We start from the raw sequence: 17,092 nt of genomic DNA, 5'->3' as shown, positions 1-17,092 counted from the left end.
ACAGCGGTTGAGGTCTTGATGGAGTCGGCCAATTTGACACTGTAGAGAGGTACTGCTCGAAATACGGCTTCCTAACCGAGTAGGCACCAGATGGGGTTGCTGTGCTTAACTGACTCCGAGTGAGGCGATCCCCATAATAAGAGGTTTGGTGAGCACCTAGAGCATGAACAATCTCGTAAATTTCATATCTCGGGTCTTTAGTGGTCTCTTGAATATAGGTGGGTGGTGGGTACCGTAATTGTAAGTAAATATGAAGCTCTTTGAATTGGAGTCGGGTCTGGGTCTTTGGCAGAGACTTACAGTACATACAATACATACAGCCGAGGTGGACATGCTCCTCCAAACACCAGTGCAGTGACACTCATCACCCAAAGGCTTGGTTGTGAATCCGTCTGCCCGACATGCTCGTAGCTACCGTGCTGAAGTCAGTTCGAATGGCAGAACCTGATTCCATCTTGATGACGCAAAATCCGCTGTGAATCTCTGCTTCATTGGACCGCATCAGAGGCCGTCACCATGCATGCTACTGTCTATGAACCTACCTGAGCTGCTTGTACCTCTCTAACAGTCACAAACGATACAAATTTCATCTATCAGCTTTCATCATGGCTCCATCAGAGGAGGGATCCTCTAAGAAAATGGGCCCAGCGCCTCAAATTCTCCGTCAAGCTGAAGCTGCAGCAGCAGGTAATTCAGAGTCAGACTATCCCAGTCAACCTCTACGACGAGCAGGGAGAAATGAAGATGACCACGAAAAAGTGGCGGGCCCGGCTGCGGGCTTTGGGCAGCTACCTGATATCGAGGTTGTGCCGCCTCCTGCCTACAATAGTAAAGGCTATGGTCAGCTCGATTTCAGCCAAATGGGTTTGGATACCGGCGCCAAAGTCGGCAAGGATGGCCGAGTCAACATCAACATCAAGCAGCGAAGCCGGATGCTCACCGGCCTCCTGGTGCCTGCTCTTCGGAACCAACTTGACATCCACAAGCGGAGACCTGCCCCAGAAGGCCCAATCGTTCCGCCAGGCCTCGGCGCTGATGGGAGAGAACTGCCTCCACCACCTATGAACATTGTCATACAGATTGTTGGGAGTCGCGGGGATGTACAGCCATTCATCGCTTTGGGCCAAGTCCTCAAGCATAAATATGGGCATCGGGTGCGAGTGGCAACGCACCCTACCTTTCGGGAATTTGTCACCGAGAATGGACTAGAATTCTTCAGCATCGGAGGGGATCCTGCAGAACTGATGGCTTTCATGGTTAAGAATCCTGGCTTGATGCCCGGTTTCGATGCTATGAGGAACGGAGACATTGGCAAACGAAGAAAGGGAATCAGCGAGATGATCACCGGGTGCTGGAGATCATGTATCGAAGCTGGCGATGGAACAGGGCTTGAGGCTTCCGATCACCTGGTTGATGGTAGAAGCTTTGACAGCGGCGTCTCCACCGGCGCTGACCCGATGTGCAAACCATTTGTTGCGGACGCCATCATCGCAAATCCACCCAGCTTCGCTCATATGCATGTTGCTGAGAAACTCGGAATCCCGCTCCATATCATGTTTACTATGCCATGGTCTCCTACTCAAGTATTCCCACATCCTCTTGCTAACATTCAGTCATCCAACTGCGACCCTTCCATGACGAACTTCATCACTTACGCGCTGATTGACATGATGACTTGGCAAGGTCTGGGAGATATCATCAACCGATTCAGGCAAAAGAGCCTTAATCTGGAGCCTGTGAGCATCATTTGGGCACCTGGCATGGCAAGTCGACTTCGCATCCCTCATACATACTGCTGGTCACCCGCGTTGATACCAAAACCAGGGGACTGGGGAAATCATATCGATATCTCTGGCTTTTATTTCCTCAATCTCGCTACGAACTATACCCCTCCCGATGACCTTGCAGCCTTTCTTGCTGCTGGCCCACCGCCAATCTATATTGGTTTTGGTTCAATTGTGGTGGACGACCCGAACGCCATGACCAAATTGATCTTCCAAGCAGTAAAGAAGACTGGTCAACGAGCCCTGGTCTCCAAAGGCTGGGGAGGTATTGGTGCTGACGAACTAGGCATTCCCGAAGGAGTCTATATGCTAGGCAATTGTCCCCATGACTGGCTGTTCAAACAAGTATCCTGCGTTGTCCATCATGGTGGTGCAGGTACAAGTGCTGCAGGAATATCTTCTGGCCGACCAACCGTGGTCGTTCCATTCTTTGGCGATCAGCCATTTTGGGGAGCAATGATAGCTCGTGCTGGTGCTGGACCGACACCCATTCCATACAAGGATCTGACCGCAGACAAGCTTGCTGCAGCGATCCAAGAAGCCTTGAAACCAGAATCGCTGGAAAGGGCTGCCGAGTTGAGTGAGAAGATAAGACAAGAAAATGGTTCCGAGGACGGCGCCAAGAGCTTTCACAAACATCTCCAAGTGGACTCCTTGCGATGCGTATTGTATCCCAGATTACCTGCTGTGTGGAGAGTCAGGAGAACGGACATTCACATCAGTGCTCTGGCTGCTACCGTGCTCGGCAATGAAGGACTGGTTGACTTTAGCGACCTCAAGCTATTTCGAGCGAGAGAGTACGACACTGATGAAGGACCCTGGGAGCCTTTCACGGGCGCTGCAGCAGCCTTGATCGGGACCATCGGGAACATGATGATGGGTGTTGCAGATTTTCCCGTGGAAATGCTCAAGGCCCTTCGCATCGCGACATCCGAGAAGAAAGAGACATCGCAATCTGGAAGCGATAGCCCCAGATCACCATCACGTCCAAGCCCAAGTCCAGGGCCTACACCCTCCAGCACCTCATTACCAGAACGAGCCGCCAGCCCAGCAGACAGCGAAGAAGCACCCAGAAGTTTCAGTCCTGATGCCCAGTCTCCCAGTGTGCAAACAACTCACAATCACTTAAGCGCAATCTCTGGTCACGACCCGGGCAAGGGTTCGAGACCAAGCTCTCCTGCAGGAAGGGCAAGCGGTGCTGGAAACCAGATGTCCCTAGAAAACATGATAGACAGTGGAAAGGGAGTATCTCGGATTGTATCCGCCGGAATCAAGTCACCCATGGACTTCACAATGGCTCTTGCGAAAGGGTTCCACAACGCACCCAAATTGTACGGCGATGAAACAGTACGCCCGTCCGACCGTATCACAGGGGTTCAGTCCGGTTTCAAAGCGGCAGGGAAAGAATTCCAGTATGGGTTCTACGATGGGATTACTGGTTTGGTGACACAGCCCCTCAGGGGTGCAGAAAAGGAAGGGGCGGCGGGCTTCTTTAAAGGTGCAGCCAAGGGCATCGGTGGTCTTGTGCTCAAACCGGCTGCGGGCATCTGGGGCATCTATGGATATACCGCCAAGGGGATATATGCTGAGCTGCAGAAGCATTTCGGGAGTTCTGTGCAGAACTACATTATTGCTGCTCGAACTGCCCAGGGCTACGAGGAGTGGAAGGAGAGCAGTGCTGAGCAGCGTTCAACCATTATCAATACGTGGAAGAGTATCCAAGATGAGTTGCGGCGCCAAAATCAGAGACCGAGACAGAATCAGGAGACCGAAGGAGATGTGGAGGGTCAAGAGGCGCAGCGTTCATCTTCCGGGGATTGGTGGTCTCGTTTCAATCAGAATCGTCATCTGCCATACGACGAGCGGAAGAAACTTGCCGAAGAGAAGCAAAGACGCAAAGAGGAGAAGAAAAAGAAGAAGGGTGGGGACGGCAAGGATAGCGGAAAGACCACGACGAGATGCAAGTACTGCCCCCTACAGCATGACGAAGGTGTTGAGTGTGCGTTCAAGCCAGCGGCAGGATTTTCAAAGGATACATCAGATGAGTTTGAAGACGCCATCCGGAGGTCGGTGACGGCCACCTCGCGAGGAGATGCTGAGGAGGATGCGATGATCGAGAGGGCGCTACGAGCTTCGGTGAATGAACTGAAGCATGCACGAGCCACTGGATCGAGCTATGAAGCTTACGATCATGCCGTTGCTGCTGGTGCAGTGGAAGCGGGGGAGGCCGGGCAGACTTCTCAGGCCATTGACGACGATGATGACGACGACGATGCTGAGCTGAGTGAGGCGCTGCAGAGGAGTCTACGGGATGACGGAGCACATGAGACAGCTTCCTACGACGAACAGGCGCCGCTTGACTCGGGCTTGGGCAGCGAAGATGATGAAGATTACAAACAAGCATTGGCGGAATCCCGAAGTGTACACTCGAGCCTGCAATCAAGAACGGGTCGTCCCAAGGAAGATGCCACGGCCGCTCAACCAGACTCAGATGATGACGAGGACCTCAAGCGCGCAATGAGCGAGTCAGAAAAGAACCACAGGTCCAAGGAGGAGGCGCTGGCGCGGCAGCAGACCGAGGAGGAGATTGTGCTTGAATATGTGAAGAAGCAGAGTCTGCTGGAGGAGGAGCATCGGAAGAATCGGTTGGAAGAGCGGCAGCAGGAGCAGCAGCAGCAGCAGCAGCAGCAATGATTTTACGAAATTACAATGATCTGATGGTTATGGTTATGGTTGAGGTTGAGGTTGACTGGTTGGGGATGAAGATGAAGATGAAGATGAAGATGAAGATGAAGATGAGGATGAGGATGAGGATGAGGATGAAGGATGAAGGATGGTTAGATACCCCTGTTGAATAAATTTGAATGCTAGTACTGTCGCTGTGTCTCTTCTGGCCAGTGTCAGTGTCAGTGTCAGTGTCGGTCTTCTGAACACACTTTGCTTGTGGAAGACTTGTCTGGTATCTTGTCCTGTCTTGTCCTGTCTTGGCCCATCTTGTCCCAGCTCGGCTGCTGCAGTGTAACCTCCATGTTCGGGCTCTCTATGCTTGACCCTCCGTTCACTTCTTACACCATAGGCTTGCACACCCCTGTAATCCCTTCTCCCCGCACGTACACGTCACAATTGCACAGGCTACACATTGGACAAGCAGTTGTCTCCAAGCAACTTGTTCATTACGATCTCACCACAATTGAAGGTCGTCCGTCTTCAATCCACAATCCACAACCCAAGCCGGTCTCAAAATGTCTTCTTCATCAGCTCCAACAACCGAGATCGCCGTCCTGACCCTGAAACCCGACACGCCCATCGAAGACATCTCCACCCCCGCGGGCCAGATCTTCAATCAGATGCTGAACAGCATCAAATCACAATCCGGATTCCAGCGCCAATACTGGGGTCGACAGCTCGAGAACCCCAACCATCTCGTCTTCTCCATCGGTAAGCAAGGCCAAACTCTGAAATCCGCCAACAAAGCGCCCATTCTAACATTCCTCCCCTATTTCTCTCCCGGCCCTCAGACTGGGACAGCATCACCTCGCACACCTCATGGATGAGCTCTCCCTCCTACCAACAATTCTCCTCCGACATCTCCCCGCTCCTCGACCTCACCACCTCCTCCTTCCCCCCCAACATCATCCACCTGAACTTCCACCCGCACCCGCCCGACACCCCGCGCTCCGCGCATCCGCCCTCGAAGCCGCCGTCACCGAGCTGGCGGATCTCTGCTTGGGGAAGAGCGAGGGCGAAGCGGGAGCGGGAACAGGTAGAGAGAAGATGCCGCACGCGACCGCCTACGCGACGGGCTGGGTGGTGGAGCCGATGCAACATCATGCCGGCACGGACGGGGCGGCCATCAGCCTCGGCTTGATGGTCGGCTGGGCCAGCAAGGACGATCATCTGGCGGTCAGGGAGTCGGATGCGTTTGCGCAGAAGGTCAAGCCCGTCAGGGAGATGGCCTTGCCGAGTGAGAAGACGAGGGGCGGGGCCGGGGCCATGTATCATGTGGCTTTTTCGAGGTGGGGCGCGGGCGTTGGGGTGGAGGTGTGATTTTAGAGAAGGAAAAAAGGGCTGTTGCTGTTGCTGTCGCTTATCTCGATTTCTGTTCCTGGTGCCTTGGCCGCTCCTCCTTCCTGCGCATGCCTGCTAAGAATCCATATTTGGGGGAATCTGCAATCGGAGTGGCGCCTTTCTTCCTCATGTCACAAAATCCACCCAGACAAAAGAGGCGCTGATACCTCTCCCAAATAATAATAATGATAACTACATACAAAAATAAAGAATGAGGCTTTGGTAAAACCAGTTTTCCATGAAGGCCCCCCCCCCCCTACTAGAAAAAGGGGATTAAAAAAAAGATAACAATAAAAAAAAATGACGAGAGAACGTTTGCGCGTGTTCCAATTCCTTAGGCCGTACGTTATGCAGCAACAGCGAAAAAAAAAAAAGGGGGTGGGAAGCCAGTCGGTTGATTAGGGATGTAGTAATAATCTCTACTCAGGCATCGCGATGATGGTTGAAGAAGAAGGAGAAGGAGAAGGGAGAAGGAGAAGGGAGAAGGAGAAGGGAGAAGGAGAAGGGAGAAGGAGAAGGGAGAAGGAGAAGGGAGAAGGAGAAGGGAGAAGGAGAAGGGAGAAGGAGAAGGGAGAAGGAGAAGGGAGAAGGAGAAGGGAGAAGGAGAAGGGAGAAGGAGAAGAATGATGACTACCACTTCTCCTCGCTGTGTCAAGAGAGGTGTGAAAATCTTTTGGATTTCGAATTCAGGTAATTAACTGTGTTGGCGGTGGGAGTGGTGGGTATGACTTCCAATTTCAACTCATTGCAGCGAGTGGGTGGGGAGGCTGTTTGGAGTTCTGGGAAGGGGACACTACGCCTGGTTCAATGAGCCTAGACTGTTGTGCAAGTATTGTTTATTCTTTTTTTTTTTGGTGGGTGGGTTTGGATTATCAAGTCTGTTATCTAGACTTGCGTCCACCTTTCGAATCTGCTGACTGCCTTTCACCTCTTCTTCTCTTCCAAGAGCCACACCTTTTCATCTGATCACCTGGGTTTCATCCTCCTCCACCAACGTCTCGTTCTCTCCAGCTTCCACATCGTACACAAAACAAATACCGCACCATTTCTCCGGCGGTTTGCAGCAGAGGCAAAAACGAATGACACGAAGCAAAACAATTCTCAAGGTTTGTCCTGGAATCCGCATTATCGAGGCTCAGCTTGGAGGAGCCGCTTTATCCTTCAAACGCCGAATTTAATGTCCGCCCGTCAACACCACGCTATGCGGTCGTGCCCGATGATAGAGCGAGAGATCACCAACCGACAGGAAGATGTCTCTGCTATGCAATTTAGTGGGGCGAGAATACAGGTCTTGGAAAGAAAAGATGCAAAAAAGCAACGCCAGTGTCGAGTCCATAGCCGAGGTAGAAGATCAACTCAATGGATCCACCAATGACTATGACTTAACATGCAGAATAGTTGCCTTGGTGTCTAGCGAGGCGGGGTCGCTGATGGTACAAAACAGGGAAGATTCGAGCGTGTATAGCTTAATCCTCTTTTGGTGAGCTAGCGTACGGGTCAGCAAGAGTTCGGGCAAATTTCAACGTTTTGAACTTACTTGGGAGAGTACTCGGGGCTCTTCGGACTGTTTGGCGAGTACTGTGGACTCGTAGCAGCGCCCGGACTCCTTGGGGATCGATTGAAAGCTGGACTCGTAGGCGAATAAGCGGGAGACGTCGGACTGAGTGCTGGAGACGTAGGGCTAAACGCTGGAGAGGTTGGCGAATATTGTGGTGAGGTAGGCGATGTTTGTTTGTTGCGAGCGGCACCTGCATAAGCTGGCGACGTCGGACTCCAACTTGGAGATGTCGGGCTATATGCCGGAGACGTGGGAGACGTCGGCGATGTTGGGCTGAAAGCTGGTGATGTTGGAGAGTATTGTGGCGACGTCGGCGTGTATCCTGGCGAGGTTGGAGAGAAGCTTGGAGAAGTTGGTGAATACTGTGGAGACGTTGGAGAAGGGCCAGCTTGACCAAAGCTTGGAGACGTCGGACTGTATGCGGGAGAGGTAGGTGTGAAAGCTGGGCTGGCCGGTGACATTCCAGGTGATGTGTTGTACAGAGGACTGGCCATGCCCAGATTGGGAGAGGTTGGTGAATAGGACGAGGTGGGCGAATAGGCAGGTGAACTGGGACTAGTGTTGCCAAATGGACTTCGAGGTGACCACGCACCCGGACTGCGCGGGTCGAATGGACTTGTAGGACCAAAGCCTGAAGCGGGCTGATAGTCGGTAAAGCCACCATGATCGTCACCACCAGGTGCGGCAATGGGAGAAAATTGAGCACCGTAGTCAGGGGAGCCAAGACCGCTGGTATCTCCAAGTGGTGAACCCACGTCGTAGGGTGTAGCAGATCCCTCATAGAGTTCCTGCTGAGACTTGATTCCGATACGGCCGCCCAGTTCATCTCGGTTGGGCTCGACCGTTGACAGCATATTCTCGTCCAAGAAGATATCCATCGTACCAGTTCCAACAGGGGCGACTTGTCCGAGAATCAAGTTCTCCGACACACCTCGGCAATCATCCAGCTCGCCAGAAGCAGCAGCGTCAAGAAGAATCTCAACAGTCTGTTCAAAAGAACACCGCATCAACGCGCCAGTATCGGACTTGTTGATACCATGCCGTGTGACCGCCATAACATAACCTCGGGAAGTCATAATGTCGCAAAGCAGAGCGAGGTGGCGATGGTTGACATAAGATCCATCGAATGAAAGCACCTGAGTAAGCTCACGAAGGATGGCAGAACGAGTAGCCTCGATACCGAACACCTCGAACACTTCAGTGAAGCGATTGGAATAGGTCCGCGTGGTGTCGATGCCTGGGATGGCAAGGACTTTGGCCAGAGAACTACCACTCGTCTCCAGGACAAAATCAAAGCACCGAGGGTCTTCCTTGCTCATGAAAATGGAACCATCGTCGTCGATCTGAGGGCGGATCTTCGTATCGATGAACGCACGAGATACTCCCGGCACACCACGGAATGTAAGATTGTCCAACATCTCATTCAAGAATCGTCTCAAGCTCTCATCGTCCTCTTTTCGATCTTCCTCCTCGTCTTTGGAGTATGATTGGTCGTTCAATCGAATACGAACGACCTGCTCGTCGGCATTCACATCACTGTAGACCACCGCAAGATCTCGTCCGTAAGTGGATTTGATCTTGTTGCCGACATCGTTGATATTTAAGTCTTTGTCCAGCAACTTGGCACGATTCAAAACAATGCGAAGAAGCCACTTGGACTGACGAGCAAGGTCACCCTCACTGACCTCAGGCACGATGAAATATGATTCGACCATGTCGAGATCTTCGGGAATGATCGTGCTCTGGACATCGGGATCATACCAAAGTTCGCACGTCTCGGTCACAGAACGCAGATTGGTGTGCTGGACCATACTTCGAAGAACTTTGGCCGATTCTCGATCACGCGCTTTCGAGGGTTCTTGGTAGACCGTCATGGAAGGCGTCTTGATGTCCTGCGATACGTTCAGAATTTCCTTGAGACGAGGAACACCCAGAGTAACGTTCTTTGCCGACACACCAGCAAAATGGAATGTGTTCAGAGTCATTTGAGTGGCAGGTTCACCAATAGATTGGGCAGCGAGGACTCCGACCATTTCTCCAGGATTTGCAGCCGCTTTGATGAAACGCGTCTCGATTGCTCCCACAACGTGATCAAAAGCAAGACGATTGAGAGAGTATTCCATGACCAGCCTCTTGAAAGCCAGGCGGGAGCGCAGTAGGGCTTTGATTAGTAGAGTAGCATTGTTCTGAGCCTCCAAAGAGATCGGGTCATCTCCTCGAACGATGACCAAGCGGTCAAGCAGCTGCTGTACCTTGGGTATTGCGTAAGTTGGATGCAGATCGCTAGGAGTGCCTGACTGAATCTTGAAAGTTGTTCGAGCTTGGTTGAGGATTCGCTGCACGTTCATGGGGAGCGGCATCATCTCATCAGCGGAGGTGGCGGCCTTCTTGATATGTCGTAGAAATTTGCGATCCTCCATGAGCTGTTCATATTCCTCATCGAAGAGTTTCTGCACATCGACGTCTCCATGAATCTCTGAGGCTTGCTCAAGTCGATCCTGCCAGACCAATTTCTTCGGCTCCATCAGATCAACGCGGAACAATTTCTCGAAAGCACCATCCGACATAGCGATGACATCAACACGTTGGCTCTCGATATGCGCACCGTCAAGTCCATCTTCACCATAAATAAATTGGACGATATTGCCACGAGAATCTCGAACTGTGCCGTCGTACTTGACCGTAACTTCTTCCAAAGCTTTGACCAAACGACGCTGGATGTACCCTGTCTCTGCAGTTTTGACGGCAGTATCGATCAAACCCTCACGACCAGCCATGGCGTGAAAGAAGAACTCGGTGGGGGTAAGCCCTCGTAGGTAAGAGTTCTCGACAAAGCCTTTTGATGCAGCGGAGTAATCGTCTTTGGCAAAATGCGGTAAAGTTCGATATTTGAAGCCGAAAGGAATTCTCTTGCCCTCAACAGATTGTTGTCCCACAATCGCAGTCATTTGGGAAATGTTGATGGTGGAGCCTTTGGAACCAGCTCGAGCCATCTGGATAGCATTATTGGAATCCTTCAAACTGTTTTCAGTGGCAGTACCCGCTTCATCTCGAGCACCGTTCAACGCAGCCGAAACTTTGCTTTCAAAGGTCTCCCGAACATTCATGCCGGGAAGAGCCTCAAGATCTTCTGCCACGGCGCTTTGAGTGATCCGCTCCACCTCAGCCTTCTTCTTGTCTACTTCCGACTTGATCTTCTCAACAGTACCTCTGTCAGGAACAGTATCACCAATTCCGATGCTGAAGCCGTTGTGAAGAAACCAGTAATTGATGACGGTCTGTGCGCCGTTGAAGAAGGCCATTGCGGTTTCATGACCGAACTCGTTGAATATAGTGTGAATGATACCATTAGAGCCAGTTCCAACGCTCTTCTTGTTGAACAAGCCGAACATAAGCTCGCCGTCAGAAACAAAGAGCCCACTGTCTCCAGCTGGGGCAAATCTTTCAATGGGCGGCTGGCTCGCTTTGCCGTCAATGCGTACGAGGTTCAGAGCTGGCGGGAGCACCATGCTAATCATCTGTTTACCAGTCCAACGAGGTCTCGGTTTGAAGATAGCTGGTTGAGGAATCACCCCATCCCAATCTGGCACCCATAGCATGATATTCATAACCTGCTCGCGAGACAGAAACACGTCACGGCGGCAGATTTTGTAGATCCCACAGAGGGTATCCTGAACGATACCCATCAGAGGCCCGTTTCGTTGCGGCGAGACAATATTGAGAGGCACCATGCATAGCTGCGCAAGCTCTGCCCGGGTTTCCTCACTTTGGGGAACGTGGAGGTTCATCTCATCTCCGTCAAAGTCGGCATTGTAAGGAGTGGTCACAGACAGATTAAGTCGGAAAGTTGAGTAAGGCATGACCCGCACGCGATGACCCATCATAGATTCCTTGTGCAGTGATGGCTGTCGATTGAAGAGAATGACGTCTCCATCCATGATGTGTCGCTCAACTTTCCATCCTGTTTTGAGAGCAATCTGACTGGTATCCTTGTGGTAGCGGAGATCAATGCGCTCGTTATTTTCTCGAATGATATACCTAGCACCGGGATGCGCTTCCGGGCCATTCGTGACAAGCTGTTTGAGCTTGGAGATATTGAACCGAGTCACGGTCTCAGGGTACGTCAACGTCCGAGCTATGCTTCGAGGGACACCGACTTCGTCAAGAGACAAATTTGGATCGCCAGTGATGACTGTGCGTGCTGAAAAATCAACTCGTTTGCCCATCAGGTTCTGGCGAAGGCGACCTTCTTTGCCCTTCAGACGAGCACGTATGGATTTGATTGGTCGACCGCTCTTGTGCTGCGCTTTATCGAGGTTGGCAATGTCATTATCCATGTAGGTTGCGACATGATATTGCAGCAAGGCTTGCAACTCTTTCGCAATGTGGTCAGGCGCACCTTCCGCGTTGATGCGAATCAGGTTTTGGTTGGCACGGATGATGTCTCCCAGCTTGAAGGTCAGATCATCCTCTCCACGGGAACCTTGTCCACTTCCATCGACGCTGATGCTAGGTCGAACAGGAGGAGGTGGTACAGGCAGACTCTGCAATATCATCCACTCGGGCCGAGCAAAATCAAGGTTCAAACCCAGGGTATCGAGCGTTTCGTCAGTGAGATGCTGAAATACCTCCAGCGCTTGTGCAGGCCAGATCTGCGATTTCTCAGGAACAGTCTCCTCATCGTCATCTCCTTTTCGAGGTTTGTATTGTGCCCAAAGCTCAAGCCCACTTCTGCGAATTTGTGGCTGGGCATTGCCACATCCACCGTGTCCTACTTTGCCGCTCCTCTCTCTCGCCGTCGGGTCTTCTTCATCTTCGGGGCTATCGGCTTGACAAATGTTCTGCTTCTGACTAAGGCGCCAAATGAGCTCGAAGCGCTTCTTGGGGTTGCGAACAGTAAGGGCATATCGCAGATCCTCAGACTGGCGAGAGACGTGTCAGTATGGTGCGAAATACATTCGTATGCAAAAACGAAGAACTTACGTCCACTGCTTTTATCTTCCCACAATTATGGCAAACTGTCTCGAGGAGCTTCTTGACTTTTCCGAGGAAACCTAGTTGAGTGTAAACATGGTTGCGCAAGGAGGGCTGGTAAGATGTACCATAATGATAGACAGGCACCGCCAACTTGATGGCTCCAAAATGACCAGGACACTCGGTCATGTTTTCTTCGCAAGTGGCACATTTGAAGTTGCGATCGATCGTACCCAGATGAGGATCATTGAGACCTTTCTCTCGAGGTCGAAGACGCGCTTCATCCTGCAATTTTACGATGTGAGAAATGTGCTACAAGTCATGGCGTTCGTAAAGTACAGCGAGTGACACTGACCATAGTCTCAGGATATTCAACCGTGATAATTCCCATCCGATCAATCTCCTCTTTCGAGAAGAGACCAAACTGGATCTCTTTGACGGTGCGCAATTTCGCGCTGGAATGCGCGAAGTTGAGATTCGCCATGATTGAGATTTGTCGTGGTGATTATCTGAGACTGTGGCACCGGTCGTGAAATAGGACTCAGGTCAGAGTGAAATCTGTCTGACACCGAATTTTGGAACCTCAACCCGATGAATGGGATCTTCTACGTATTCGAGAGGTCTTCAAAGTGCCTCTTCGCTTTTGCGCTCCCCGCGCCAGCCGGGCAGCGAGGCCACGGGGCGACCCTGCCACCCCAGAAAGCTCAACTGCTGCAGCTTTTGTATTATTGGGAAATCCTATCCTAAGACTCCTGAATCGGCTATCAGGAAGCTCACGGCAACGTTCCGAAAGGCTATTGAGATTCGAAACGCGTTTTGTCGGTTTTCGTGGATGGAAGGGTGGATATTGAAAGAAGGATGGAGGAATTTTCGCAACCTGCGACCGGACTCCTTATTTTGAAGCTGGGGCGCAGGCTCATAATGCGCTAACCGCATCTAGTCGAAGTCTTGGCATATACTTCTATGCCAGTGGGGCCGAGCCTCACTCCAGGTGACTCAATACAAGAAATCTGTGATTCAACAGAGAGTGTTATTGTCGCTCAGGCTGCTATTGTTTGTAATGTCTAACAATACGAAGTGCATATAGGAACCCTGAAATGCAGTCTTTACTATGAACTAATGGCAATGCCAGTGCTCACCAGCTAGCTCCACAATTGTCTAACTCATTGTGCTTGCTGTTCCATGCATCCAGTAAATGCTTGAATCCATTATCAAAAGAACATTTTCAGGCTCTCTAGAATCAAGTCCTCTAGCGAAGGCACTTCAGATCTTCACAGCAGCCCGAACAAAGCAGTATCGCCCGATTTTGCATCTTCATCACACCTTTATACTAACAACCATTTCTCCAGGATTCAAGCCTGACTGTAATGCGACCGGAATCTTTTGTTTACAGTTACTGGCCACAGTCTAGCTGTAGAGATAGAACCTTATCTCACCTTTACCTGACTGGCTGAGTTTGAAACGCTGCATAGACTGAAGAGTCACAGGCACACGCGGACCAGTGGTCGGCAAAAGTCCGCCGCTGCCTGATCGAAGCCTAGCGGCGCAGAAAACGGCTACTACTGCTAGTACTCTAGTAGTTACCTCCAGCTTATCCTTGTCCCGCATTCTAAAGCCCTTAGCGCCAAGGCCTGCTGCGCGCCATGCTGCAAGTGGACTCGAATTCCTTTTTGAGGAAGATCTTTGGTGGTTAGTAGTGCCGTGACCACAATGGCCATGTTCATGTTCATGTCCATATCCATTAATAAAGATGAATCTTGCACTGATTGACCCTTTCCAACTAGCCCAGGATCATCCCGATACATTGATCAATGTACTTCGTACGACCACCTCTTCTGCAACACCGCCACCCTTGCTGACTCCAATACAGGAAGCGGTCATGCAATTGCTCTCCGATTCAGTCGCAAGGGCGACTATCTTGCCTCAGGCCGGGTGAGTTGAATCCATGTCATTGTTGGTCTACCTACGTCTAACGGTGTCGTAGGTGGATGGCAAGCTGGTCATTTGGGACATGCAAACCATGAGCGTTGCGCTGAAAATGCATGGCCATTTCAAGCAAGTACAATCAATCAGGTAAGCTTCTCCGGCCCTCTCAACACCTTTTTCTCTGACCATGCTTGAGCTGGTCACGATGCGGTCGGTACATCCTGAGTGCGGCTCAGGATTGGAGAGCCATTCTCTGGGATCTTGCAGACGCAAGCAGAGTTCGAATAGTCAAGTTCCAAGCCCCATGCTACATGGCCGAGCTTCATCCATACAACCAGTATGTCTGTGGCTTGTAGAGAAGGGTTCCAATCTGATCTAATCATTTCAGCAATCTTTTTATATGCGCTCTCTTCGAGGATACGCCGTTCCTCGTTGACATCACCAATGCCAAACCAGTTAAGCGTGTTCTTCCCTCCAATCCACTGATGGACAACTCTCTCTCATCAAAAGATGGGAAACATACCACATGCGCCGCAATCTTTTCGCTCCACGGCAACCATATCTTGACCGGCACTAATAAAGGCTATATCAACATTATCGAGACCGAAACCCGGACGATCATCCACAGCGCTAAGATCAGTGCAGGCTTGATTACTCTTCTTCGCCTCAGTTCTAATGGTCGATCCCTCCTGGTCAATAGCACTGATCGAATAATTCGAGTCATCCATCTACCTGATCTCACACAGATCAGGCCGTCAAACGCGGTACTGAATCATGATGAAGACACGGATCCAGGCACGGTAGCAGAAAACATCACGTTATCAGTTGAACACAAGTTTCAGGATCTTGTCAACCGCCTACGATGGAATCACACCACTTTCTCACACTCATCATCTAACTCATCTTCGGATTATGTAACAGCTTCCACGGTATACACCTGTAGCTTCGCCTTTTATCCATATGCACCTTGACTGACCTAGATGCCTAGTACATGAAAAAGGACATTTACATCTGGGAGCTAAGCACCAACTCCCTCCTCCGCATCCTTGAAAACAGCGAAGAACCCGCAATCATTGAGTGGCATCCCTCCCGTCCGTTGATTGCCACCACGGGGATCGAGACTGGTGGCATCCAATTCTGGGGTATCGAGCCCCAACAGAAATGGTCTGCGCTCGCACCCGACTTTGCCGAAGTGGAAGAGAACGTAGAATACACGGAGCGTGAGGATGAGTTTGATGAGTATCCCGAGGAGGAACGCACGAAGCGACGACTGGATCGTGAAGATGAGGAGGTCGACATCTTCACGATAGAGCCGACAAAGGCGGATGAGGAGGAGGCGTTCGTGCTGCCCGTCATTATTGGCGTTGATCAGGAATCCGATGATGATGATGAGTTGGTGCCGACCGGGGTTGGGACCATGAGAAAGAAGGAGGCTAATGAGGGACGGGAGTGGGAGGAGAGTGCTGAGCCTGCGGTAGTTGCCCGACGACGGGCGCGGTGAGCGTGACGAGCGGTCTTGCTCTGTCCAATGGCCAGTATACTTTGCTCCCTCGAGTGAATGGGGCCGGAGATTAGAGCCAGAGGACACGTGATGATCTTCAATGTGACAATATTCAGGTGCAGGCCAAGTCAGCAGCGCCGACGTGCTATACGCTGTCAAGGCCTAAGACGAATATGTCAGACCCAGTACATCGTCGATAAGGGCCATGTGTCCACTAAGGCTGCTGTCGTCTTCATCTAAATGATTGCTATCTAGGCGGCTTACCCATCATTGAACAAGATCTTGTCTCATCAATCAATGATCGGCTTATCTATTACAATGGATGGGAAAGGCATGCGCCCCAAGCAACTCATTTTTCAGCTCCCCTGAAAAAATTTGAGGTCAGAGCTTGGCAATGATGCCCTAAGTACTATAACCCCCAAAAGTGTCGAGATGGTGGGTATGGGGTATGGCACGTACGTAGTACATACTAACTAGTTAGTAAAGGTTGTTTGTGCAGCTCGTCTGTAAGCCTGGGCAACCTTGCTTTCACATCCTTCCTCCTCAATCAAAATGACAATTTCCTTACTCGTCTCGGTCGAACCAAAGAATATACAGGCAGAAAAGGTTGTTGGCCTGAGCCTCCAACAGGTCTCGTATCTAGGCGCATGCTTGATCACGGCAGCTCCAGAAACGATTGCGTTATCCACGGGTTTTTTGAAACAGAATTTCTCTCGACTAGCTATTTATGTGGACGTAAGAAGGCTCAAAACATGGACCGATGTCGTCGACATCCTCAATACCGGCGCTGCAAAAGTCTTTGTCACCTTTGAACAATTGAAGGTGCTTGTTCAAGAGCCAACCATTACCTCCGATCGACTCGTCCTCACGATCAGCCCCAACAACCCGAAAACAGACATTTCAAAGCTCAAGGCTTTCCTCGATAGTGACAGAAGATGGAGGACGACAGAGTGGGCTTTCGATGGAGACAAGGGCAAAGACTATGTCGATGATATACTCAAAGAGCTGGCAAACTACCCGCCGAGCTCAGACCAAACCATATACGTGACAGTCGCGAGCGAAGCCGCCGGGTTGGAGCTCCTGCACAAATATCCCGGGGACACGCTGATCGTCTCATCGGAACGATTGACGTTTGATCCTGCCAAAGACGAGCAACTGATCCCTGCAGCACAATTGCTCCTGTCTGGTGCCAACGCTGATCGGAAGACAGGACTGTATGCCACCACAGTTGTTGATGAGCGAGGTACTGCTCTTGGGTTGGTCTGGAGCAGCAAGGAAAGC

At 51.1% G+C, this 17,092-nt stretch overlaps 4 protein-coding genes across 4 annotated transcripts; 3 read left to right on the top strand and 1 right to left on the bottom strand.

The window, feature by feature from the left end:
- Positions 1–605: 605 nt before the first annotated feature.
- On the top strand, positions 606–4,478 carry EPUS_00131 (uncharacterized protein; the record flags this gene model as incomplete). Its single annotated transcript, XM_007789160.1, has 1 exon — positions 606–4,478. One exon carries the CDS (start codon positions 606–608, stop codon positions 4,476–4,478), a length of 3,873 nt encoding a protein of 1,290 aa, XP_007787350.1.
- Positions 4,479–5,026: 548 nt separating this feature from the next.
- EPUS_00130 (uncharacterized protein) lies at positions 5,027–5,831 on the top strand (the record flags this gene model as incomplete). The annotated part of the gene is made up of 3 exons (XM_007789159.1): positions 5,027–5,222; positions 5,303–5,547; positions 5,601–5,831. 3 exons carry the CDS (start codon positions 5,027–5,029, stop codon positions 5,829–5,831), a joined length of 672 nt encoding a protein of 223 aa, XP_007787349.1.
- Positions 5,832–7,318: 1,487 nt separating this feature from the next.
- Positions 7,319–12,868, bottom strand: EPUS_00129 (DNA-directed RNA polymerase II subunit rpb1; the record flags this gene model as incomplete). Its single annotated transcript, XM_007789158.1, has 4 exons — positions 7,319–7,337; positions 7,390–12,332; positions 12,394–12,669; positions 12,740–12,868. 4 exons carry the CDS (start codon positions 12,866–12,868, stop codon positions 7,319–7,321), a joined length of 5,367 nt encoding a protein of 1,788 aa, XP_007787348.1.
- Positions 12,869–14,134: 1,266 nt separating this feature from the next.
- Positions 14,135–15,811, top strand: EPUS_00128 (uncharacterized protein; the record flags this gene model as incomplete). The annotated part of the gene is made up of 6 exons (XM_007789157.1): positions 14,135–14,204; positions 14,255–14,316; positions 14,369–14,457; positions 14,507–14,647; positions 14,699–15,239; positions 15,299–15,811. 6 exons carry the CDS (start codon positions 14,135–14,137, stop codon positions 15,809–15,811), a joined length of 1,416 nt encoding a protein of 471 aa, XP_007787347.1.
- Between the last annotated feature and the right edge of the window lie 1,281 nt (positions 15,812–17,092).

The sequence above is a fragment of the Endocarpon pusillum genome (genome assembly GCF_000464535.1).
Source record: "Endocarpon pusillum Z07020 unplaced genomic scaffold C734253, whole genome shotgun sequence".
Lineage (NCBI taxonomy): Eukaryota > Fungi > Ascomycota > Eurotiomycetes > Verrucariales > Verrucariaceae > Endocarpon > Endocarpon pusillum.
Note: the sequence above shows the minus strand (reverse complement) of the source record. Positions and strands in the feature narration are given on the sequence as shown.